The sequence below is a fragment of the Gorilla gorilla genome, chromosome 10 (assembly GCF_029281585.2).
Source record: "Gorilla gorilla gorilla isolate KB3781 chromosome 10, NHGRI_mGorGor1-v2.1_pri, whole genome shotgun sequence".
NCBI classification, from domain to species: Eukaryota; Metazoa; Chordata; class Mammalia; order Primates; family Hominidae; genus Gorilla; species Gorilla gorilla.
The window spans coordinates 93,306,291-93,332,242 of record NC_073234.2 but is presented as its reverse complement, the minus strand read 5'-3'; the positions used below and the strand labels follow the sequence as shown (position 1 = coordinate 93,332,242).

General features: G+C 35.6%; 1 protein-coding gene across 6 annotated transcripts in view; it reads right to left on the bottom strand.

Moving 5' to 3' along the window:
• NAV3 (neuron navigator 3) overlaps positions 1 to 25,952 on the bottom strand; it is an 890,287-nt gene that overhangs the window by 203,870 nt on the left and 660,465 nt on the right. For 4 of the 6 annotated variants that reach the window (XM_055359213.2, XM_063694177.1, XM_019039240.4 and 1 more), the window contains 3 exons: positions 13,710 to 13,778; positions 10,106 to 10,245; positions 1,415 to 2,441 (listed from right to left, as the gene is read on the bottom strand). In XM_055359213.2, the coding sequence (XP_055215188.1) occupies positions 1,415 to 2,441; positions 10,106 to 10,245; positions 13,710 to 13,778 (1,236 nt within the window). The remainder of the gene's footprint in view (positions 1 to 1,414; positions 2,442 to 10,105; positions 10,246 to 13,709; positions 13,779 to 25,952) is intronic. The other 2 variants (XM_063694178.1, XM_063694179.1) reach the window with 1 other exon arrangement.

Sequence of the window (25,952 nt, the reverse complement as noted above, 5' to 3'; positions counted from 1 at the left end):
AGGGACCCTGGAGTCAGAAGGAGCTGCAGACTCCCATCTGATCCAAATACAAGTATTTTAAATGAGTTAGTACTACTGAAGTCAGAATAGCAACATTCAATTGTAATGTCCCAAGAGCTTAAATGTAATAATTATAATAATTTTGTTTTGCTGAGTGTATAAAAACCTCAGAAAAAAAGCACTTACGTTCCTCATTGAGAAAAAAATAAATCAGTATAAACCGCTTTATTTTAAAAACTTTTACATTCAAAAAATTTAATAAAATTTTAAACTATATAGTTTTGACCCTTTCTTAATTATAGTGGGTCCTGCTTCCTATTCATAAAATTTTCTTTCTGTAGTTAAATTGCCAACCTGCCTGAAAGAGGGACAAAGCAGACATTATTGCTCCCCAGGCCATCTCCTTACCAACCAAGCAGTGAATAAACTGGGGACACAGCAGTTACTGACATATCTCTAATAGATTAAAACTAATCACAGAACAACAGGCAAAGTGTTGTCTTTACCATTTGGATGGTAGGATGCATATTTTAAAATGCATAATAATGCATTTAAAAATTTTATATTGTGTATTTCAATGCCTACAAAATAAGAATGCAAAGTAAAATAAATAATAAATAAATAAAAGGTAAAAAAAAACAAATCAGTAATACAACCCAAATAAGTAATACAAATTATATATGTAACCCCTTTTACCTAGAAACCTATGCCTTGCTGTGGGAAATTAATATAAAATTTACACTGAGAAAGTAATACCTTATAAATAACATTTGAAGAACATTTGCAACACATCAGGATATACGGTAAACATGTTATATGCATGACCTCTGTTAATAGTCTCAACTCTACAAAGTAGTGCATGGTTCCTATTTGACAGCTGAAGAAAATGAGACTAAAGAATGTTAAGTAACTTGCCCAATGTCTTATAGCTGAAAAGTGGCAGAACTAGGAATGAAATCCGCAACTTTATCATTTCAGAGGCTGCCTCTTTAACCATTATGGTATACTTTCTCCCAATGATGACAACAAAAATAACCGTAAACGATGTAAAAGTGAGAATTATTTTAAAAGTCTGCTGCTAGTAATAGAAACAGTATAGCAGTAGCAATAATATGAATAAACACAAGAGAAAGTTGTGGCATCTGGTTGCTAGCTGGCTTTTGATAACAAGTAATTCAATTTTTGAAGGTCTCAATTGCTGAGAGGGAATGAGAGAGGGAATAAAACTAGATCCTACTGGAAGTCTTTTTCCAGACTAAGATTCCGCACTAAATTCTAGGCCTCTATCTTTAGCATGAAACTTTACTCCAAAATGACGACATAAAGCACCACTTTATCAGCCTTCCCTATTACACTCTGAGTATGTAGGCCTGTAAATATATTTACAACTGTGGATAAACAGAGGCCACCTTACCTGTAAATGAATGGTGCCACTGTCGCAGTATTCGGGTGGCTATGTTGCTGCTGTTGAGGGAGTTGGACAGCACCATTTCCTGTGCTCTGCCCACTGCTTTGTGCCACTGTCATGGTACAGGAACCAGAAGGAGAAGCTTGGCCAGCTTCCCTTCCTTCCAAAGGGGCAGGACAACTAGAAGCACTTGCTTTCTCCATGGTTATAGGCTTAGTTAAGGACTGGGAAGGGCTCCCCTTGGTAGTCCTGAATTTCTCAGACTCTTTGCTTGCTGTGCTGCCAGGTGAAATGGTTTGCTTTGCTGTTGGAACTTTAGAGCCTGGTTTTGGAATACCACTGGAAGATGGAATTAAGCTTTCCTTCTTAGCTGCTGTTGTCTTGCTGCCCTTAGGGATCAAGCTTGCAATTTTGGAGGTCTTTTTTGGAGCCATCTCTGTCACCTGATCCTTCTCTTCTTTGACTGGTTTTTCAGTGCAAACTTTGTTTTTGTCCCTGTTCTTTTCTTCTTTTTCCTTTGGCTGTAGCAAAGACTTTTTATTGCTGAGATTTTTGCTTCCAGCTTTTGGAGGGGCCAACTTAGGCGACACTTTGGGACTGCTATTTGTTGAGCCACCACTATTCAGACCACTGTTAAAACCTTCCATTTCACCAGATTCAGAGAAGGCATCATCATCCTTCCCACCATCACTAGGTCCTGAACTGGGAGGCTGCGGGGAGCGTAAAGCAGTCCGGGCATTGACTAGCTTGAATTTCTCAAGCATGGATTTCTGTCCTGAGGGAGCAGTTTTGACCCCTTCTGAGACAGGTGGCTTCAGTCTGTCTGAAGATGGTGTGGGCGAGGTGGCTGGACTTGACTGCTTTACAGTCAACATGGTGGAGGTGGCACTGTGTTTGACATTCATGGACTTGCTGCGCCAGGGCTTGCTGGCACTTGGAGAAGGGATGGCAGAGGCAGGAGGCTGCCCAGCAGTACTGGGAGGCTGCACGTTACCATTTACACCTGAAGACGATTGAGGTCCTTTGGAGGAATCTGGACATTGTTTAGAAGAAAAATAAAGAAAAGGCGATTAATCTTGATCATTTATATTACATAATTGAGAACTTCCAAACTATTGATGGATAGAAGTCTCTCTCCTCTGAACTGAAAAGAGACTGCAGCATCAATCACTCCTCTGATGTGATTTTTTTTTTACCATATTTCAAAAATGCAGAGTGTTTGAGAGGCATTGATTCTGGGGTGGGGGCTGTGGGGGGATGTGCTTTATTTTCCCCTCTGAAATTACTCTTACCCAAATAAATTTGCTAGTCACAGATATCCAAAGATGAATAAAACACTATCCCTCCTCTAAGCAATTCTCTGTGTTCTTTTCCAACCACCACTGTAGCCCATGCTAGTAAATGGATATTCCACCTTGCCCTATAAAAATATGTTGTATAATGCTTGAACTCGGGAAGCAGAGGTTGCAGTGAGCTGAGATCTCACTGCTGCCCTCCAGCCTGGATGACAGAGCAAGACTCTCTCTCAAAGAAAAAGTTATTTATGATATTTCATATTCTATAATGAATATAATATGAATAATTATTACAAATATAATTATGCTAACTGACATTTTATTGAAGGTTCTCTAACTGCATTATTTCACAACAGCCCATTGAAGTGGGAAGGGCTCATATTCCTAATTACCATTTGTAGAAACCAGAGCTTGGTAAGCTTCATTCAATGATTTAGGTATCTAATGAGGAGTGTATGGTGGAGCTAGACTTTGACCCCACATCTTGTCACTCTACAGCCCAAGCTCTATAATTTTCTTGGAATGTCAAACATTCTAAGTGTTTACCACAGTCATTCTCAAAACTTTGATGTGCACACATGATACTTGGGGATCCTGTTAAATGCACATTGTGATTCAGCAGGTCTGCAGTGGGCCCTGAGGTTCTGCATTGCCAACAGTCTTCTGGATGATGCCGTTGCTGCTCACACACAAATCATACTTTGAGTAGCAAGGGTTGAGCAGACTCACAAATTCTGAAAACTGTTGGCCTTTTCAGTTTTAAAGGGCTGTTTCTTAACACAGTCCCCCAAATTGCTAAATTCATTAAATGTTTCATAGCTATGCAATATTAACATTTTTTACTGAACTTTCAGAACCTTGGCTAGCTCTGAGTTCACCTGGATGTTTAGCAGTTTCCTTCAAATAATCTGTAAAACCAAAACAAACTCTTCAGGTTCTCCTAATGTCATTTTTTCTCATCTCTTTGTCCACATACTTGGTATGTATCTTCTGTGCATCTACAACTAGGTTAAGAAGTAAGAGTGTGCCTGGGAGCTTTGGTGGGGTTGATCGGAGAGGGTAGAAAAGAACCAGTCAGGATGCTTTTTTAAGTGGCTGATGAACAAGGGACATAAGAGAAGGTGCTCTTTCCTTAGAAAAGAGAAACAAGTTGAAGACATTAGCTAGAAGACTGCTATAGAAGTTCAAGTACAGAAGAGGAATTTCAACATCACTGCACCCAAAAATGAAACAAGAGGGACTCTGAATTATGACATCCACATCCAACCCACAGTAATAGTCATAACAGCAGTTGTAACATCATTCTCAGGCGAGTACACACATACAAGACACTTCCTGAAGCTCCGCTCTAAATCTGTCCACAGCCTGTCCCTATACAGAGGCAATGAGATGCTTCAGATTTCATTAAGAGGGCAAATCATAGGTTGTTGTGCATCAGGAAGGCACTGGAATAATAAGAGTCTCTCTGGACTCCTCACAGTAAAGATTGCACAACAGCAGCTGAAATGGCAGCACCTGTAGTTTCTACAGAATGAATGTAGTCACAAATTATAATCGTTGCCATTTATATATTCAGGAATAAGTAGCCTGGTCTCAATGACATATTTCTGAATGTTGATTACTCAACTTCTGACTATGAATGAATCTCAGCATGGGGAAAGTAACAGATTTCTAATGCACATATTTAAAGGCATTCCAAAAATGGATTTGTATGTTGCATTTTTATGGGCTATCTCTGCTTACAGCCTTACCTCTTGTCTATGGTCCCCAAATAGCAATTTGCTTCCACTCCCTGCCTTCTGCTTCCTCTTCTTATACCTCACCTACACTCACCATTGCCAACTCCACCATAACCAAATAATATTATTCATCTACTGCTTACTTTATTCCCAGTACATAATAAGTACTTCATACATGATATCTCATTTAAACCCATAATAATCTACAATATACTTATGATCTCTCTTGTTAAAAATGAGAAAATGAAAACTTAGAAAGATAATTTGTTTTCAATCATACATATGGCAAAACTTAGAAAAAACAAAATCTAAATTGGAACTCATTTTTATCTGACTCAAACATTTGGAAGATTTTCACTGTCTCTTCTTTCCACATGTTTACTGCATGCCAGAAATTCTGCTGAAATGGCTCTCCAGCAAGCCACATTTATCACACAGTCAAGTTAATTGGGTAACTCCTTGTTTTCCTTCTTCCTTGGTGAGCAGGATATAAATGGGGAGAACATCACACAAGACACTTTATTCAGGTATTATATACCTTCTTCTTTAGCATCTTACTTGCACCTGTTCCTCTGAGTTGATGTGAGAATAGATATTTGTTCACACTTGCAAAACATCTAAATTCACAGAACTAATGTCTAGTTATCTCATCTTGTAAATAAACAATATTGATGACTTGGGAACAATGCCAACCAAGTTCTAAAATTAATACATGGATGTAAATGTGGCAGTCACAATAGGCATATGGAAAGTTTATAGTGGGACATTTCTCTCTGGAACCTCAGTTAGCTGTAGAGTTAGCACCACGTTACCAAGAGTGGTATCAGTCTGAGAAAGGACATAGAGATGATTCTTAATCGCTTATCTCTTTTTCCTCACTGAATAGTGCGTTGCTTTGACAAAAGAAAACTAGGTTCCAACTCTGAAATATAACAAGTGATAACAAAAATGATGACAAAAGCACCATTCATTTCTGAAGTATTTCCTGCACGGCAGGCATTGTGCTCAGTGACATAGATGGTCCCTGCTGAATATAGGATACTTTAAGCATCACAGATCATGGTGGAAAGAGGAAAATGATTAAACATTGTGGCTATGCCACTTATTTTGATAAATAATTAGGACTTTAATTTCACAACAACATACCAAATGCTTTAAAAAAATTAAGTTGAAGAAAAATGGCATTCAAGTCTAAATATGTCTTGGTATTAAGTGGCTCCTCATGCACCTCCCCACACTGCTTTGCATAAATAATTGCTTGTGTATTGCCTCAGTCATCAATTTTATAGTGACTCAACAGAAACATGAGGTGGAGTCTTATAGGGATCCTAGAAGAGCTGTTCATTCTGCACATGCTTATATTGTACCTTTGCAATATTAGAGTGCCACTCTGTGGAGAGTTGTACAATTTAGAGAAGCTTACATTCACTCACCAGCCAGTATGTAATTTATGTACAGGCATATATACTTTGTGGACACCTCAATATTTGTGCATGTATGCATAAACCAACAACACATATGCCCAAGTCTATTTAGTCTTATAAATTGATATATACGTAGATATAAATATATAGATATAGATATATACATATATTTACATAATAAGCATCTAGTTATGGTAACTCATGGAAAGAATTCTAAAATCCCTGAAATTATGACATTAACAATGTATTTTAGGCTTATATAAGTATTAATAAAGCAGTAAAATGCATAATTAAATCACCAGTAAAATAATAACTAAAGCACATTTGCACTGGCTTGAAAAGAAAACAGTTCAGTTCTTTGACTTTACTGTAATTTCAGAGTAATTAAAAAAACAAAGTGTTTAAGAGCTAGACATCTATGTTTTAGCTGAATAAGCTGCCCAAATTTAAAGACTAATGCATAATTCTCATTAACTCTGATAGCTGTATAATGTTGAATTAAAATGTTGCTAAATCCTTGGCATCTATCTTATTAATTCTGTGTTGTGTGTAAATAAAAGCCAAAGCTTCCACACCAGAAGACACCTGATTAGAATCTAGACAAAGAGAAAGAAGCCCTGTTCAGTGAGTAAACAGGTACAATGTAAGAATCACAGGTGAGAAATGGCAAAAAGATGGTAGGTAGTATCCCCTCTGGTGCTGGGACATGCTTCTTAGCAACATGGAAAAACACCTCTCCACTAAGGAACTCCATCAAATGATGCATGTTTATAGATCATAATAAAGAAACTGGATTCCAAATAAAGCTATGGATAAATTCCTAATAATATTAAGCTTTTTTGCATTTTTAGATTTTTTAATACAAGTTTTGTAAAACAAGAATGATTTCTTAAGGTAACTTGCTTCAGGCATGCAAAGTATATGTCCAAAGGAACCATGGCATGGTTTCTACAAGATTTGATTTACAGTTAACAGGTATTTGGTTTACTTCGGAACATATATCTGTCTAGAGTACTCTCATACGGTTCTGGGCAAATTGACAAATGCTGGTGTCAGAGTGTACTATTCATTGTCAGTTTCTGAATGGCAGGTCATCAGGAGAAGAAACTGAAGCACTCTCAAAAGAAATGCTTTACAAATGATGCTGTTTTCATTTTACCACTTGTTCTGAGAAATTTGTTTCCGCGTTCCACTTCGACATAATGTTCAGATGCCAGTGCATCCCATTGTAACGTCTCTATTTCAGCCTTCTCTGCCAGTGATAGCCTACTACAATGTGTGCTGATATTTTAATTCATTTAATGAGACTGTAAAACGAGCACACTATTTTTTCAAATTTCATTATTAAAATGATATTAGATGTATCTTTTGAAGTGCAGTTTGTAATTCTCTACTGATTTCTTCCCATTAAGCGTCACATCACTTTAAAAAAGCTAATTTGTTTTACAAATCATACATATGAAAAGCCACTGTACTTTCAACAATTTGTTTTTTTAATATAGAAGTGAAATTGTTTTAATTGTGAATAAACCTTTACTATGTACTACAGATTCTATAGATTCCTGAACTGATTTATGTAACTCATCCCCTCAGAGTTGTTAAAGAATGTATAAAGTATATTTCTACTTAAAAGCATTCGAGGAACACATTACAGATAACTTGGTTAATCCTGCCAGTAAAAGATCTTAAGGTACTAATTTAAGTATTCTTATTTTTAATAACTAAAAAGGAAAAGCAATTAGAATAATAATATTCAAGTTAGTACTTTCTGAGTTCTATCAATACAATACCGTAAGTTTTAAAAGTTCTTAACTTTCACCTTGCTTGGTCACACCCAGGTTATATATGCAAACTAGTTTGTGATAGAGGTCAACTCATCACCAGATGGATTTGTATATTTTTATAAACATTATTCTAGAACTAGAAATCTTCATATTCAAAAAGTTAAAACAAACATCTTTATTAAAAAAATGTACCATTTGGATACAGAATAACTTATAATTTTTTTTTTTTTTTTTTTTTTTTTTTTTTTTTTTTTTTTTTTTTTTAGACCCAGTCTCGCTCTGTCGCCCAGGCTGGAGTGCAGTGGCGCGATCTTGGCTCACTGCAAGCTCTGCCTCCCAGGTTCACGCCATTCTCCTGCCTCAGCCTCCTAAGTAGCTGGGACTACAGGCGCCCGCCACCATGCCAGGCTAATTTTTTTGTATTTTTATAAAATGTTTTATGTGTAATATATTATTACCTCGTTTGCTCTTATAATTTAAGATAGTATTTTGGAAATACAGCATGACATAATGATTAATTTATGAACATTGTTATTGGATCTATTGACATAAAGTTTTAACTCCACGTTTAATAGCAAATTTCATATTGCATACAAGACAAATTCCAGATGTCTTTATTATATCGTATGAAAACTCTTGTCTAAGAAAATGTGCTTTATATGAGCAGACTGCATATTACATGACATCTGTCTCCACCTTGTGGTTATTATCAATATTGCTACTATCTAATTTTGCACTGCCTTCTAAGCATAGATAGGGAAGGTATGTATGAATTGAGTGGCCATGGAAAAATATTAATCCTTATATATCATCAGAATTTTACTTATAGATGCCAGAAATAAGTTAAATAAAACATTTTCACATTACAGAAAAATTCAGATAAATTAAGATATAAAAGTGTTAATTCATCGAATGCATTTCTAAGTCTATTTACAAACATTGCTAGTAATTTCTTGCTAGAATATTAATAACGGTGGTATCGTGTTGCTTAATTGGACACTTTGGTAGTCTATTTAACACATCTTTATTTCTAAGCCTGTTAGCTTCCCCTAGAAATTTCCCACATATACAGGAAGTATTAGCCTGAACTTGTATAACATTTTTTAGAAAAGTTAGGAAATGATGGCATTTTTTTTTTCTGATGAGGGACTGTCATCTCCCTTGGCCCCAGGAAGAGTATAAGTCTTCAGTAATATTTCTGGTGATCTTAAATCTAAAATTTTATTTTATATTTTAAAGAAAACATTCCTAACTTCCAAATATACACTTTTGTTTTTCATTTTCCATTTAACTCAAGAGCTTAGGATATTGCAATCTTAACACACACTGCTCTGCTCTCAGGTGTTTAAAGTCTGTCCACTTTTGCTTCAGGCCAAAGGGAATATTTACACAAAAGAGTGTCTTGCTTCTAGATCACATCTGTCCGTTCACATTTGAGGAAGAGGAAGTTGTCTAATCATTTGCCTATATGAAACAATTCACAATTATCTATTTTGAGCAAAAATGTTCCCACATGGTTGAATCATTTGATCCCAATTTGCCAGATGTTCTACTAACTAAACATTTGTGCCACTTTTTAATTTCATGTGTTTTTCCATGTAGAGCCCAACACTCTGAAGAAAAGTTTGAAGTTCTATTGATTTGAAAATACTTCCTCAAAATCCAGCAGAACACCCTAGTTCCTCACACAGCCATACTACTTATAACAGCACAAGTTCTTCACTTCCTCATGATTGAGGTGTAAACTACACATACTCATCCCCGTCCTCTCTGCCACTCAGTGACAAGCATCAAATCAGCACCTCTTTAAATGCCCATTTCGTACATCACAGAGAACTGTGTGGCTTATGATTCATTTATAATATGCCTTTAACAGACACTTTCATTTAATGTCCTTGATTTTGTGATTTGATATTTATATTATGCACTAATTCAAGAAAACAAAACAAATATGAATAATTTGTCTTTTGGGGGAAACTGAGGTCATAATATCTCTGGGATCTGCTGCTTGCAAAGATAAAAACCTACTGTAATTATGTTTCAAATTTTGATGCTCCAACCTTAATTGTCAAAAACACTTATGGCTCTTACCTTAACTGAAGTTAAGGATTCAGATAAATTCAATATGGCTTTATGATTTCAGGATACATTTTCAAAAACATAAAAAGACATAAGAAAATGTGATTTACATGCATTTGGAAGGACCTGTTTTTGAGAAACAGTATTTATACTTGCATATATAACTAACTACTTTAAAATAAATGAGTTTATTTGTTTAAAATGTTCTTCAGATAAGAAAGCTGGCAGTCAGGAGGGGACAGTTAGGAAACATAAAGAAACTCCACTGATAACATCTCTAGGCCCAAAGTTGTTATGCTGCTCAAATATTAGATTTAGCATGTAATTCACAAGACTCATGTTAGACTTGTGTCATAATGATGTAACAAACACTTACCTTTTTCGTTTCCATTTGCATAATTTGGAGGCTTGTTTTTGTCAATGCTGTTAAAGCTCTGACTTCTCCTATTTAAATTAGAGGCTCCCTGGACCTTGCTGCTGCTGCCTGCAGCAGGCACCCTAGACGGCCCTGGAAGCCTGAAATAGTATAAGAAAAAGTACATCATTATTGTACATTACAAAAAGGTAAGAAGCAGGAGGTGCTGAAAGTCAGAAATTTACAACATATGATGTTCTAAAATCTATTTAGCAGAAAATGGTGATAGATGTGACAAATAAATAGCTAAGCACAACGTTGGAGATCTTCAGAAAAATCTTGTTTCCCTTTTCAATGAACATGTCCCTCCAAAATTGTAATAATATACAATAATTAAAATAAATCTTAACTAAAAAAGTCATACTCACCCCATCCCTGATGAATAAAACTTTGCCTTAAAAGTACTGTAACAATTATGTGAAAAGTAAAGGAAACGATAACACTTAACTTTATGTTCTCAGCATATTCATCAGCTATTTCAGTTATTAAGCTGTTCTTTTCAATGTGTAAGGCATTTGTTTTTATTGTAGGTAGTTATATAGTAAGTTTGCTTGGATATTAATCACAAGAAAGTTACTGAACAAGAAGGAATAGCTAATGCTCACTGAGTATCTAAGTTACTTAGCTACACTAATGAAAACATGGTACCAAGACCCAGGTCATGAGTTAAATTATATTTCACTGGTCTGCCCCACAAAAAACCTTTTTCATTTTCTTGCCAAAAATAAGCATCCAGACTTAGCTGGTTGTCTCACAAGTTTGGCCAACTGATCACAGAGGAGACATGACAAGAAAGGATGCAGATCTCAGAAGAAAATCACTGTTAGCTGGATGACAATTTAAAATATGCTTACATGTAGTGACAATAGCTTTAGCTACTCTTTGTGTATGAAGGACAGGATATGAGGAAATATGAACAGACTATCTTATAATTAGAGGTGCTTTGACTGGAGGTAGTAACTTACTGCTGCTTTATTTGAACTAAAATATCAGTTTGGATCATTCATTTCACTCTTAAACAATTTCCACTTTAAAATTTCAATGACCGATTATGTAATGAATTGTGCCTAAAATGTGCAATTACTAGATTTTGATTTTATACTACTGACATATATTCTATAGGTATATTTAATCTATAAATTAAAAACTAGAAGTGAAGAACTAATATTGACATTCTTTTTTTTTTTTTTTTTTTTTGAGACAGGGTGTCACTCTGTCGCCCAGGCTGGAGTGCAGTGGCACAATCTCAGCCCACTGCAACCTTTGCCTCCAGGGTTCAAGCGATTCTCCTGCCTCAGCCTCTGAGTAGCTACAATTACAGGCACTTGCTATCATGCCCGGCTCATCTTTGTATTTTGATAGAGACGGGGTTTCCCTGTGTTGGCTAGGCTGGTCTTGAACTCCTGACCTCAAGTGATCCCACCTCAGCCTCCCAAAGTGTTGGGATTACAGGCGTGAGCCACCGTGTCTGGCCAAGAACTAATACTGACATTCTAAGATCTATTTAGAAAATATGATATTGAAAGTTTTGTTTAGTATTTGCTGCCACCATGTGAATGTCACTGTGTACTACTCTGAAATTTTTTATTTGAAAGGAAAACAAGAATTCAAAATCTACAAATATAGCACTATTTTTTATAATCATCTTATAAAATTTTAAAGCAAAGATTATTAATGTCTCTCATATTAGTATCCGATATACCAAAATTTCACAATCCAGTTGTTACATGCTCAACATTTAACTCACCTTTATAATACTACTAGACTATATCATTTTCACAGAATATTAGAAAATCAAACCACCTTCAGGAAATATAAGTGCCTTTATAATAGTAACAGTCATTATAAAATAGAGTGAATATCAGGAAAAAAAAACAAATACTAACTTAAAAACAAAACTGTTGATTTCTTAGAACGGTTAATAGCTTCAAAATGTGAATTATATTTTAGTGTTTAAATATATATGGCTGATAAATGGTCCCTTTAGCTATTTTGCTAATTGGACATTGTGTCATACAAAATATTAGAATATTTTCCAAATGATTCCAGCATTTAACTTTTGCTTAAGAGAATCTACAAGGGTTTGTAAGTACAGCATAATAACCACAGATGCTAGGAATTTACAGGACCAGTGATTGCACTCTGTTGAAGGAACCCAACTAATGAATTTGGCCAAGTGTCCTAATCATAATAAATCTGAGAACTATTTCTGTAGACATAGGCAGAGACTTAGAAAGTTCATTCCAAACTCACACATATAAACAAATTTTATCACAAAACTTGCCCTGCTTGTAATGCAAATTGACCCGTTTCAGAAAATAATTAAAATACATTTTAATCTTTACTGCAACCCATGAAGTCAAATGATCTTCAGTCCTTAGAAGAACAAATTAAAACAAATGTAAAAATACATTTGTTCTTCTCATTACCCTAATTTGACAGGCAGGCAGAGCAGGCCTTCAGATTATTCATCAAAGTAATAAAAAGGGAAATGAGATGAAGCAGAGAGGAGAGAGAGAGAGGGAGAGAGATCTATCAAAATACAGTACTTAAAAATATTTTACATGCCCAAGTCTTAGAAGGAGTAATAAAAATGCTCATTGTGCATGGCAGGTGACTGTTCCTTACCCATCATAATTTATATCATTTATTCTAGTTTTTAATTAAATACCTTTTAAAATTTGTCTTTCGAGAATTATTTTGGCTACTCTGGAAATGAATATAACTTAGAAAGCCACGGCAAGGGGAAAGACACCTACCTCAAGTCAAAGCATCAGATGCATTCCTTGTGGTCAAACACTGCATAATATGATTCATCAATGGAACAGTAATGAATAAACCACTGCTGGATACTTCCCCAGTGTGTGAGATGACACAAAGGATCACATACTAATCAGAGGTATAAAACTCTTTTGCTGTGGTTTTATTCAGCTGTTCCATGCTACCATCATGCCTTCAGCAACTTAACACTTTTAAAAAATCAAACTCTTTCAAAACATTTTTATAGGTCATTATTTTCCAAACAGTATATAATGCACTATCATTTACTATAACAGGCTGTCTTTATTATACCTGTGTCATAAAGAAGCAAAAAAATTAAACTATTATAGATAGAAGAACAGTCCAGACTGACCTGGTACTAACTTCCCCACTAAAATCTGCCAATGTTTTTCAAATCTCCATTAAAATGTGCAGTAATTAATGCATGCCCATCTCAAAAAGCAATTACAATTTTGTTGTATAACTTCCAGATTATGTGACTTGGAAGGAATTGGGCATTCAAAGTAATGGTTTCCTTGATTGATTCTAAGCCTAGAACCTAGACTTAAGCCCAGTTATAGCACTACATATCACAAAACTAAAAAATATGCCAAAACCCATTTAATTATCTAGTACAAACATGCTCATCCCTGAGGCTATGTGTGAAAATCTTCCTGGAAAAATTTAGTGCTCTAAACTTCTCATTCAGAAGTGCATCATTAAAAAAAAAAAGATAGGACAAAATATCACTGGGTATTTATTTGCATATCACTAATAAGCAATAAATTAGAGAATATTAACTGACCTAGTAGGCTTTTTTTGACTGGTTGCAATTCCACTGTGATTAGACTGAGTTGCATATCTGGCTGCCAGACTGTATGAGGAGAAACAGAGAAATTGAATTAAAGAGATTCTTTGAACATGGAAGGAAAGCACAAACTTACAAGAAAACTATGAATTAATGAAATGCAATTGGAACACGTATAAACATGTATAAAGAACAAATTAATTAGAAAATTATGGTAATGTTGTATGTCCAACATGACCTTTGATTATGAATGTACTATGAAATAATGCAGTGCACACCTTGTCATAAAATGTGTTATCACTGACTTTACAATTATGGCCATGTAATATTATTAATATTTTAAAAATACTATTATTTCATCATATAAAAAAATTCAACCTTGTAAATGACTGTGAAACTTCAGGGAAACTAAAGTTTCACTGACATGATGAAAGATCACTTTCTTAAAAAGTTTAAAATGAAAAAGAAGAGTATGAGATGACAGTCATTAGTTCCTTTAGTAAACTCTTCTAATTTGCTTTTTTCAATCGAAATATTATTTTGAAAGCCAAGTGATTAAATAATATGGTTTCTGTCTAATAAGTTATTGCTGACCTCTAGTACTAAATTGTTTTCAAGGAAGTCAATAAAAGATGTTTTGTCTTGGGGAAGATCTATATAAAAACAGAAATTAAAGTGGGCTTAAGTTCTTCATAATCAAACTTAACAAATACTAATGACAACTTCTGGGCATTCTTGAATTACATTTCTCAATGATTTTTTAAATCAAAATCTTTGTTCAAAGGCACACAAGAAAGCATGATTTAAGCCGAATTTTGAAGAGCAATATTTTATATATAAAATGCACATTTATACATTAAGTTCAACTGATCTCTGCGTTACCTAGGAGTTCTGGAATCAGTATTCTGAAAGACATAGTTAGACCTGATAAACCCAGGACATGTTCACACACCCTGTGATGGTCATGGGTTGATGCCTAAGTGGAGAATCGCTTCTCAGATGAATTGGAATGGCTCGACATGAATCCAGTTGCTGTGCATGCACAGTTTTCAAGGCCTCCAAGGAAACAAGAACAACATGGGGGTGTTGGAATCAGGGTGGGATCACTTGGAGTCCTGCTGCAGTTGATCCAATTGCTTCTCTGCCAAGCAGAGGGTATTTTAGTCAAGGAAAGGATTACTTAGGATGATGATGTGTTTACTAAGTTAACTTTTACTACACTGACCTAGTTGGTGGTGGGAGCTTGCAGGTCCTTAAAATTGCCTGGCTTGAGGGAAATATACCCTCATATAGAGGGAGCTTTTCAGATTCACAGAGCACAATCGGCATGTGATAAATTGTTATTTGTGTATAATGCAATCTGTATTCTAACTACACTGAGCACCAAAACAACTGGCCACAACTAGCTAAACTACCTCAGTAATAATAATATCAGAAAGCAATTCAGAAATAAAAACCAAACTGTCTCAATTCAGTGAAATAGCATTTTGAAAATTAAAGAATAAAAACACTCAAAGTGAGGAAAAGCCTTTTGTGAAATTCTCAGTCTACTTGTCAATTCAAGAGTAGGAGAACTGTTTACCACTATGTCTACCCTACTTTCTCTAAATTGAACACAAATATTAGCAAAATAGATGACAATGAAACAATATATTTTCTTTTAGTGAGTTGAAGCCACCTTACTGGTCCCCCCACCTCATTATTTTAAAGACGTGCCATAATATAAATCGTAGCACAGAACTGGATGAACAACAACAAAGTCCATAAAGTTTGAATGATTTGGCCAAAATCAATTTCATTTTATGGTCCATGTGTGTTTTCTGAATTATTATATAAGGATACTGTACTTTGAACCTGAATTCCTACACCAAACCCTCTCACTGTAATCCCTTGAAAGGCAGCTTCTGTTCTGCTTTCTTGCACTGGTGAAGCTGTTATCTTGTTTTCTTCAGTGCTCACTATGTTCTAAAGTCTGTGTATTTGACCATGTTGGTCCCTGCCTCTTTCTGAGCCTCTCCTATTCATAGACCAGGCATTATGGCATTCCAGTAAGCTGACCCAATTAGTTCACCATCATTTTTGTCCCATTTTCTCTTTCCTTTTTGGCGTCCTTGTTTCCCCATCTCTTAAAGGCATGATATTTTTCCCTCAAGAGTATATCCTCTTTCCTCAAATATTTTATGCATTGTTTACTTAGTAATTCACTTTCAACTAAGATTTAAACTAATATTCTACTCCTTAAATTAACCTCTGTTCATATTCCCATCCATCGGTACCAACTGAATGAAAGACTTGTCCATTTACGTGAGCTTCAAACTCACCACATCAAACTCTCCATTCTCCTTCTTTTATTCTCCAGCTCTCAATAAACTCCTTACTTAAATTTCTTTATTTCTATCCACAGGACCACAATTTTCCTAATAATATAGGCTGAAAATCTCAACAGCTGACTCTTTCCATTTCCCTTTCAGTTATTACAGAGGAAAAATCAATACCTAGTCATACTAATTAAATATCTATAATTCCATTTGTACCTATGTTTTCCATCAATTCCGATGTTTATCATGCTAACTCAAGCCTTGAATACTTCCCACGATACCTCTGACCTAGAGAAATTCAAATGTTGTATTGCTTATCTAATTCATACTTCAGAATCGAATATTTGAATTGAAATGAATGTATCTAGGCTTGTGTCTTGATATTATTCTCAAATAGAGAAGCGAAATTATAGGTGAAGGAAGCAAAGGTCAAAGACATACAATAAATTTTCTAAAACATGCAGCTGATCAGTGAAGACTCAAAGTAAATTTTGATATTCAAGATCCTTTATAAAATATTCGTTTCTTTTTTTGAGATGGAGTCTTAGTGTCACCCAGTGCAGTGGCGTAATCTCGGCTCACTGCAACCTCCACCTCCTGGGTTCAAGCAATTCTCTTGCCTCAGCCTCCCAAATCACTGGGATTACAGGCACCCGCCACCACATCTGGCTACTTTTTGTATTTTTAGTAGAGGCAGTGTTTCGCATGTTGGCCAAGATGGTCTCAAACTCCTGACCTCTTGATCCGCTCACCTCAGCCTCCCAAAGTGCTGGGATTACAAGTGTGAGACACTGCGCCAAGCCTTATAAAATATTCTTATGTTTCTGTGTTTATGTTCTCTATCTTTGTTACAGGATAAAAGACAAGAGGGGTTTTTATCTCACTTGTACTTTTCTATTTTTCTGTGCCTTTACTCATGCTATAACTCCTATGGGAATACCCCCTACCTGTGTCTATTATACCAAATTCTAACCATTTTTCAAGTATCACCTTAAATTACACCAAGTCTATGCAACATTTTATCACCTTCTAGACACATATTAAATCTCTAAGCTTTCATAACTATGCTTTGTACCCTTTTATGTAATGAAAACATTTAATTTAACTTTAGTTATTTAAATTTATAAACATAATGAAATTTCTTCAAGGCAATCTCTTCATCAAATGTACCAATACTATCATAGATATTGGAAATTTGCCTACTCTTGTCTCTTAAAAAATAAAACTAGGCTGGGCGCAGTGGCTCACATCGGTAATCACAGCACTTTGGGAGTCCAAGGCAGGTAGATCACGTGGTCAGGATTTTGAGACCAGCCTGGCCAACATGGTGAAACCCCATCTCTACTAAAAATACAAAAATTAGCCAGACCTGGTGGTGCGTGCCTGTAATCCCAGCTACTTTGGAGGCTGAGGCAGGAGAATTGCTTGAACCCAGGAGGCGGAGGTTGCAGTGAGCCAAGATAGCACCATTGCACTCCAGCCTGGGCGACAGAGTGAGACTCTGTCTCAGAAAAAATAAAAAAATAAATAAACAATAAAACTAATACATTTTGAAAATGTAATATGTCATGTGTCACCAAACCAGCACCATAAGTGTTGTAACAGCAAGTGTATTATTAACACAATTAATAGAGACAATTTTTCAAAGATCTATATTACAGAAATACAATAATAAAAACAGACAGTGGGGCACTCAATAGGACAAATGACCCAATTTCTTTAACAAATAAATTGCAAGAAAAATTATGAAGGGAAAACCTATAGAGTCTTATAAGAACTTAAAACCAATTGTAATGTACAGAAGCTTATTTGAATTCTGACTCAAATAAACAACTGTTAAACTTTATGAGAAAATGAGAAAATTTTAACACAAGGATGTTAAATGAAACTAAGCAATTAATATTAATGTTTAAAGTGTGATAATTATTTTGAATTGTTGAAACTGGCCTAAATGTCCCATAAAACTGATGTTATAGTTTCTTTTGAATAAACATAGAAATTGATCCTCACAGTTTTAAAATCTGAGAAACTTACATTTGTTTTATCTGAGTTCCTTTTCTCAGGAAACTGACCATCAGGCCTCTTAGATAGTATCAATGAACTGAAACTTACCAGATTGCCACAACTAGACAATGAGATGCCAGGTCCTTCATTTGTCAGGATTACTTTCTTACTCATTGCTAATTCCTGTTTTCCTAACAGATGACCTATTTCCTGTTGACCAACTTTTCTTCCTTACCTTTCCCTAATTCCTGCTTTTCTGCAAGTAGCCACATGCCTTCCCCACGATATAAACCCCCAGTTTTAGTTAACTGGGGAGGTGAATTTGAGACTGATCTCCCATTCTTGTCAGCTGCAGCAACTGAGTAAAGCCTTCTCCCTAGGCAATTCTTGTTATTTTAGTGACTGGCTTTCTGTGCAACAGAGAGCAGGACCTAGACTAAACCCCTGGTGTTTGAATAACATTGGAAGCATATTAAAAATAAACTCTATCTTTCACAGATATATACTTAATTTGTTTTAAATAAATTGAGGTGAATAGCTGATTTGAAATAGTCAATAGTGGAATTAGGAGCTTGGAATGGTTGGATATTCATTTTAAAAAAGGTAAATTGTGAGGTGATAATGCTTAAGTCAGATTGATGGGTCCATGAGAAATTTAAATGGAATTTAGTATGTTTTAAAAAAGCAGAATAAGAACTATTCTTATTTATTATTATTATCCTTTAGAAAGTAATTTATCTGCCAAGTATAACTGCCACAAATGCTTAGTATGTCAAAAAGAATATTCTTTATGTTTGATTTATTTATAAGGCAACTTCACCATTCCATGGATCTATTTTCCAGTATAGAGAATAAATGTTATTTCACCAATTAACCCACTGGTCTTATCAATTTCATGATTTTGTCCTTTATTTTTCATGATCCCAACTACTAACAGACTACATTGTACCAGCTGCATTTCTAAGAGGCACCTAGTCAAAAGTCACTGGCCTGTTGCTACATAAGTGTCTACCACTCTCAGATGTTTATAGATCAAGAACTTGGACTCCTTGGAAGACCAATTTATTTTTGTTTGTTTGGTTGGTTGGTTGGTTGGTTTTAGCTAGCTCTTTAGCTTCCATAGGAAGCCCAATGGGCAAACAGTTTGGTTTGGCCTGATACCTAATGTTTATGAAATACCATGCAAAGGTAAAGGCACTGTACACACGTATGTATGTGTAACTTAGTGAGACATTTGTTAATTGTTGGTTCTAATTAGAGTATTACTGCCATCCCGTTTTTATGTCCTTAGTAACTACACTTAAATGTCTGTTGCCTCTCCATATTTTTGTCTTTTCACCTGAAAAGAAATCTAAAAGAGAGCAAGAAAGGCTTAGTTGAACGTTTGCAATGTTATCTAAAAAATAAGCTATTACTGTAATCTTAAAAATCACTAGTAATAGAGGGAGGACAGAAATATCAAATCTTGTGTTTCAATATGCCTCTACTTTTCTCTCATTATTTTTCTTTCAAATTTTCACATAATCAATCTCTCCCCATTTCTCTCATTACTTGTTTGATCCAACTTAAAATCTTTCTCAATAGCTCCTTTATTTTTCTTAACATTATTGTCTATGCCTCTCTGGACAGCAGAAAAGCATTTTATCCTCCACAGCGCTTGTAATACCATTTCCCAGGTTTCAAGTTTATAACATATTAGTAACAAACCAGGTGAGTAAGCACAGCCAACTTGCCGAGTCCTAGTAAAACAGACACAGGTGACATGTAGACACAGCTCTCAGGCAATGGGGGAAAATAAACTGAGTCAGAAAAGCAGTAAAATAAGGGTTTTTAGATGTCTGAATTGAAGAGTGCATTTTTTTCTGAAATCCTGTATGATCAGACTCCTACTGTTTATGGTGGGCAAAAGATGTCAGAAACAGAAGCACAAAAGAAGTAAACATTTTGAGGCTCATTGTGGATCCTACTAAAAGAAGTATGTGATCATCTTTCTAGTAAACTGGAATATCAAGGGGCTGCTTTTTATTTTTCTCAAGCATGGAAGGGAAGAAGAGAAAACTATACACAGTCAACTATTTTTAAAGTATGGAATTCATCTGGTGATCAAAACACAGCAGGATCCAAACTGCCAGAGCTTCCTATTTCAGCTTCAGTGTAAATCCTCATGTGGAATTATAAAATCCATTTATTGTAAGGAAAGAAAGCTTTTTAAGGTAAACAGGGCCGAATCTGTGGTTACACATTTTTACTAATCACTAGAGCCTCACTACTCAAAGTGTGGTCTGTAGACCAACAACACTGACATCACCTGGGGCTTGTTAGAAATATAGAACCTCAGATCCCATCTCAGACTTACTGAATTTGAATCTTCATTTAAACAGAATCCACAGGTGATTCCTATGCATAATAACATCGGAGATACTGTGTGCTACAGACTATCCACAGATGTCTCCTTGGAAGGAGAATACTCACAGTTTCTAAAGTCAAACAGCATATTCCAAAATCTCAAGCCATGCCTCTTCTCTAGATGTCAGCAGCCTCCTTCTTACAGACTTCATCATTTTAGCATTTCTGACACAACAGTCACATCTCCAGCTATTACTACTGCTTCCCAAATACAGGTTCACTCACTGTCACCACCCACAAAATTTTACGCTGTTACCATAAATATTCTAAAAATTATAATCCCAGATATAATCGACTCCTTCCTTCTTGTATAGCAAATGTATATTTCAAACCCCAATCTCAATCCTAAACTTCAGAATCCCCTTTCTGAATATCTCGATATGTCTTGAATATTGTATCTTGATGGTGCAGTAATTAATCAGGTTAAGTATCTGTCTCCTAAACAGACTGCATTGTTCTCCAGGGCAGGAATTATGTTATGTTAATTTTTTTTTCATTCTTAGTTCCTATAATGGGGCTGGTATGTGTTCAGTAACTAAACAATTGATTGACATTTACTGGGTGGCATTTTCAAATGATGGCATGTTATATCTCTACCTTCTAAACAAGGGAAATTGTTCCAAGAATAGAATTATCAGAAGTATGTTAAAGGAGGGAACAGAAAGACACTAGTCATTATTACATCCTTATTAACTGGCAGCAATTTATCTTACTCAATCCTCACAACAGTCCTGCAAAGGTTATACTATACAACCAACTGACAAATATGGAAATTAAGTCTTTTAATGTTAACTCATGTGCATTTTATACATTTTGTAAATTAAAGTGCTGAAATTTGAACTTAAATTTAACATTCCATAAGCTGTACTCCGTTCTCTTGTACCATATTGTCTGTATCAATTATCAATTGAAGTATTTTTATTGCTCCATAGATTTGTGAAGATTTCCAAGATATTATAGAATCTGTATACAGAATATGATCTCTTCAAGTATCAAACAAATCTAATTTCAAAATATACCATTTGACAGAGAAATAATATTTAAAAACTTCAATCTACTTTACATAGAAATCAAGAGTAAACAAAACAATTTTAAAGGTTAAAATAATTATAGTATTTAAGCAACTATTCTCATAGTCTTACAAGCAAATATTATCATTTAAAATTTTTAGCAATGTTTTATTCAGGGCTAATAAATGTGGAACATAATTTATAATTAGCCACTCCCACATCCATTACAGACATCACTAATCAATCATTGAACATTTTTTTTTGACTAATTCCTATGGTAGCCTCATAATCCTTGCAAAGGATTCAAACAGCCCTTATTGTTCAACAGGAATTAGAATGAGAGTTAAAATGTATTTGTATCTCCTCTCTATGCCTTCATCAATACACAGCTAAGAAAATTTTAATAATTTCATGTAAGATGTTTGTAGACTATTCTATTTATGTTATAGTTATTTTAACAGCAGACTTCCATGCAAAATGTGGTCATATATATGTATATATGACTTCATTCCTTAGTTTTAGTTTTCAACCTCAAGAATCAAATTTGCTTCAACATAATACACATACAGAATTCTATAAATCACCAAAACATAATACCTCAACCTCATATAATGTATCGACTTTAGGTCTTTGGATTCTATCAAGCTTCTTCCAAAAAATCTCAGCTGAGGAAGTTGGTATTTGAATTGTTTCAACTTATACTTATTTATTGTGGTAATTATAAATATTTTTAATTTTCTTATTCATTCTACAAATATTATTATTATTATTTGAGATGGAGTTTTGCTCTGTCGCCCAGGCAGGAGTGCAGTGGCACGATCTCGGCTCACTGCAACCTCCACCTCTCAGGTTCAAGCAATTCTCCTGCCTCAGCTTCCCAAGTAGCTTAGATTATGGGTGCGTGCCACCACACCTGGCTGACTTTTGTATTTTTAGTAGAGACGGAGTTTTACCATGTTGGCTAGACTAGTCTCAAACTCCTGACCTCAAGTGATCCACCCGCCTTGGCCTCCCAAAGTGCTGGGATTACAGGCATGAGCCACGGCGAGGTTGAACATCGCTCGTGTAGTGTATGAAAAGAAAATTCCAATTCAATTATGTCTACATACAAAAAAAAAAGTAGAGAAAGAAATAGAAACCCTGGGAAAATGGATATTCAGAAGTGACTAATCCCACCTTTAGAGTATTGACAGTGAAGAGCCCTCACTGATGTTATTCTAAAGATTGACTTGTAAAGTATATAAATACTTTTGGATACTGAATTAATGAATAAATAAGAAAGCAGCTTCACATTCCTAAGGTTTTCAAAGTGGCACATAGACATAGATATTGAGAAACTAAACTTAGTTCAGTATTCCCCTTATTCTGACAAATATGAAGATTGATTTATGCAATTGTCCAATTAATTAATCATTGAAAAGACTTTTATTGACCACCTCCGACGTACTGGCACTGTGTTAGAAAGATTTAATTTGGAAAAATTTGGTTAAAGCGCACAGAGGTTACTGTTTCATTCGGAGAATTATAACCCCTAAAGCCATGTATACTAACTAATATTCTTCATAAAAAGTATAGGCTGGGCGCGGTGGCTCACGCCTGTAATCCCAGCACTTTGGGAGGCCTAGGTGGCTGGATCACGAGGTCAGGAGATTAAGACCATCCTGGCTAACACATTGAAACCCTGTCTGTACTAAAAATACAAAAAATTAGCTGAACGTGGTGGCATGCGCCTGTAATCCCAGCTACTTGGGAGGCTGAGGCAGGAGAATCGCTTGAACCCAGGAGGTGGAAGTTGCAGTGAGCTGAGATCACACCTCTGCACTCCAGCATGGGTGACAGAGCGAGACTCCGTCTCAAAAAAACAAAAAAAAACTATTATTTTATATTTAATGGAAATCAAATTCAAGTTTGGAAAGAGAAACAAAAGCATTTTGCAGATGTGAAGAAATGATAGATGACATTATTTATCTTCTGTGAATTAATATGTTGAAATGCCAGTAGTAAACATCTAATACATTGGTTAATAGCAAACAATCTACAGCCAGCTGCCCTACCCACATCTCAGCTCAACTGCTTTCTGTGCCTAGTTTCTCATCTGTTAAATGAGGATGACATCTACCTAAAGGTTTTTATGAGGACCAAATTGCAGATCACTTAGAAGGGTGTCTGGTAAAGATAAGTGCTATAACAGGTAAAAAAAAAAAAAAAATGCATACTTGACAGTCTCTGGAGGCACTGTAAATATTCTAATGAATCCTGTGTGAATTTTAGCCACTATTACCCCGCACACCTGCACTTGGAAGTCTTCCTAATACCACATCCCTTGGCTCTCACTTACCACTTTTGATGTTACGTTATTCTTACTTGAAAGCACATAAGCATGGCTCTTTCAGGACAATGGCTGAGCTTTTAACTGTGGCTCTTGGTCTCTCAGTTTAAAATTACTTTGGGACTGTGATTCCTTGAAATCAAATACAATTAGGTCTTATTCTCCTTCAAAATTTTATGGATATTATTCATTATTCTTGTTTCCCAAAGTCAACAACATAAGTCCCACAGGACTTAGCCCAGTAAGAAATCAGTAGAAACTGTCCCAATAAGACACCAAAGAACCAGCATTCCCAAAACAACACACACAGGGTGAGCCTTTCAAAACATAAATCTCAACACTGCACAGAATCCAAAAGTGTCTTAAATTCAGGACTTAGTGTTTTGTTTTGTGTTGCAGTGATTAGATGAATATATGTTCAATATAGTTTATTTAATATTCCAACCAGAGTTTTGTATTTCATTTGTATCTAGATTTCAGGAATAATTTCAAAGACAAGAACAAAATGTCTCAGAAGACGAAGTACTTCTCAAAAGAAAAACAATTTACACTTAAGAACTTAGCAAAAAGTTACCATAACTCAGTACATTGCAAAACAAAAAGAACATTCTCTCATTCTCCTTGTTTCCTCACTTCACCTGTAATTGTTTGTGGTCCCCAGAGTTTTGTGTTGAGCTCTCCTTTCTTTCCCCTACTTTTATACTTTTTCCCTGAGCTATTTCTTCCATTTCTATTGTTTCAATCAATAAAACATAGCTAAGCTAATGTTCCCAGGTCCATATCTCTGGCTCTGGCTTCTCTCCTAGGCTCCGGAGCCACATACTAGTCACCAAAGTTCCATTAAAATCTTAAACCTACGGCCAAAGCTAAACTTTTTTTCTCTCCGCCTCCTTCCTCCCATCTGTTTCCACTATCATATTGTATTTTCTGTCTTACTGAAATACATGATATTTCAATTCATCAATGAAAGTAGAGACGTGATGATTGTCTTTTACCCTTACTTCCAATCAGTAACCAAATTCATTGTTCCAGTCCAACTTTCACATCTGCAAGCATTAAACTGTTCATTCTCTTGCCACCAGAGCAGGGTCCATCCCTATTCCCCTGCCCAAAGCACATCTTTCTCTACCCTGTCACCAGGGCAATATTTCTAAGTTATAAATAGTCTCATTTTTCCTCTGGTAAAAATTTCTCAAAGCAATTTTACTTTACATTTAGCAAATAAGTCCCAGCTCCTAGGCATAGAGTTCACAACTTCCACAAACTGACCTCTGCCTATTTCTCCAGTCTTCTCTCACATTATATGCTATGACAATTTTAACACAGGGATACGATAAGTTCATCGATCATCCTTCCATTGAGAAGTGAGATCTTTGTGCTATCCACCCATCTCTTAGAGTCTGAGTGGGCTTGAAGCTGCTTTAACCACTAGAGCTACCATGTGAGAAGTATGATACCACTAAGGCCGCCATGCTGGAGTGGCCGTGTGAATTTCAGTTAAGCTGCTAGACCTGTGAGTGAAGAAGTCATCTTGGAAGTGGATTCTCTAACCACAGATATTCTGTCTCTCACCAGTTTGTGACATCCCCGCCATTCCATCCTTCTCCATTGCATGCCCTGGACATAGTGGAACAAGGACAAGCCATTCTCTTTATGCCTCGTCTGATTCTTTGGTTTACAAAATCCATGAGCATTGTAAAATGTTTTGTGCCACTAGATTGTGGGATGCTTTTGTAAAGCAGCAATAGATACCCAGAACCCATTTCTACTTTAACTTTCTCCTCAGCCAAATAACTCATTTCCTGAATGTGAAATGGCATTTCCTTCGTCAGTCCCTTCATATGTGCCCTTTCCTCTAACTTTGATCACTGAGCAACTTGTGCTTTGTTGAATTAATTAACATGTCTATTAAGCCATCTGCTTGAATATTTAGGTACTCTATAAGATTGTGGGTGATTTGAAGAGGAACATCACTTTATCTTAGCCACATATCTGATGTATCTCTTGGCTCATGGTGCGGGCCAATTTATTTGTGGAAAGGTCACATATGAACTTTCAAATCACCAGTGGAAAAGAACACACGGCTCTAATGTAACATATAAAAGATCAATAGCAACAAATCATCTTTCATTAAGCCATATGTTATGCATTGACTCTGCCCAAGTAGACAGTG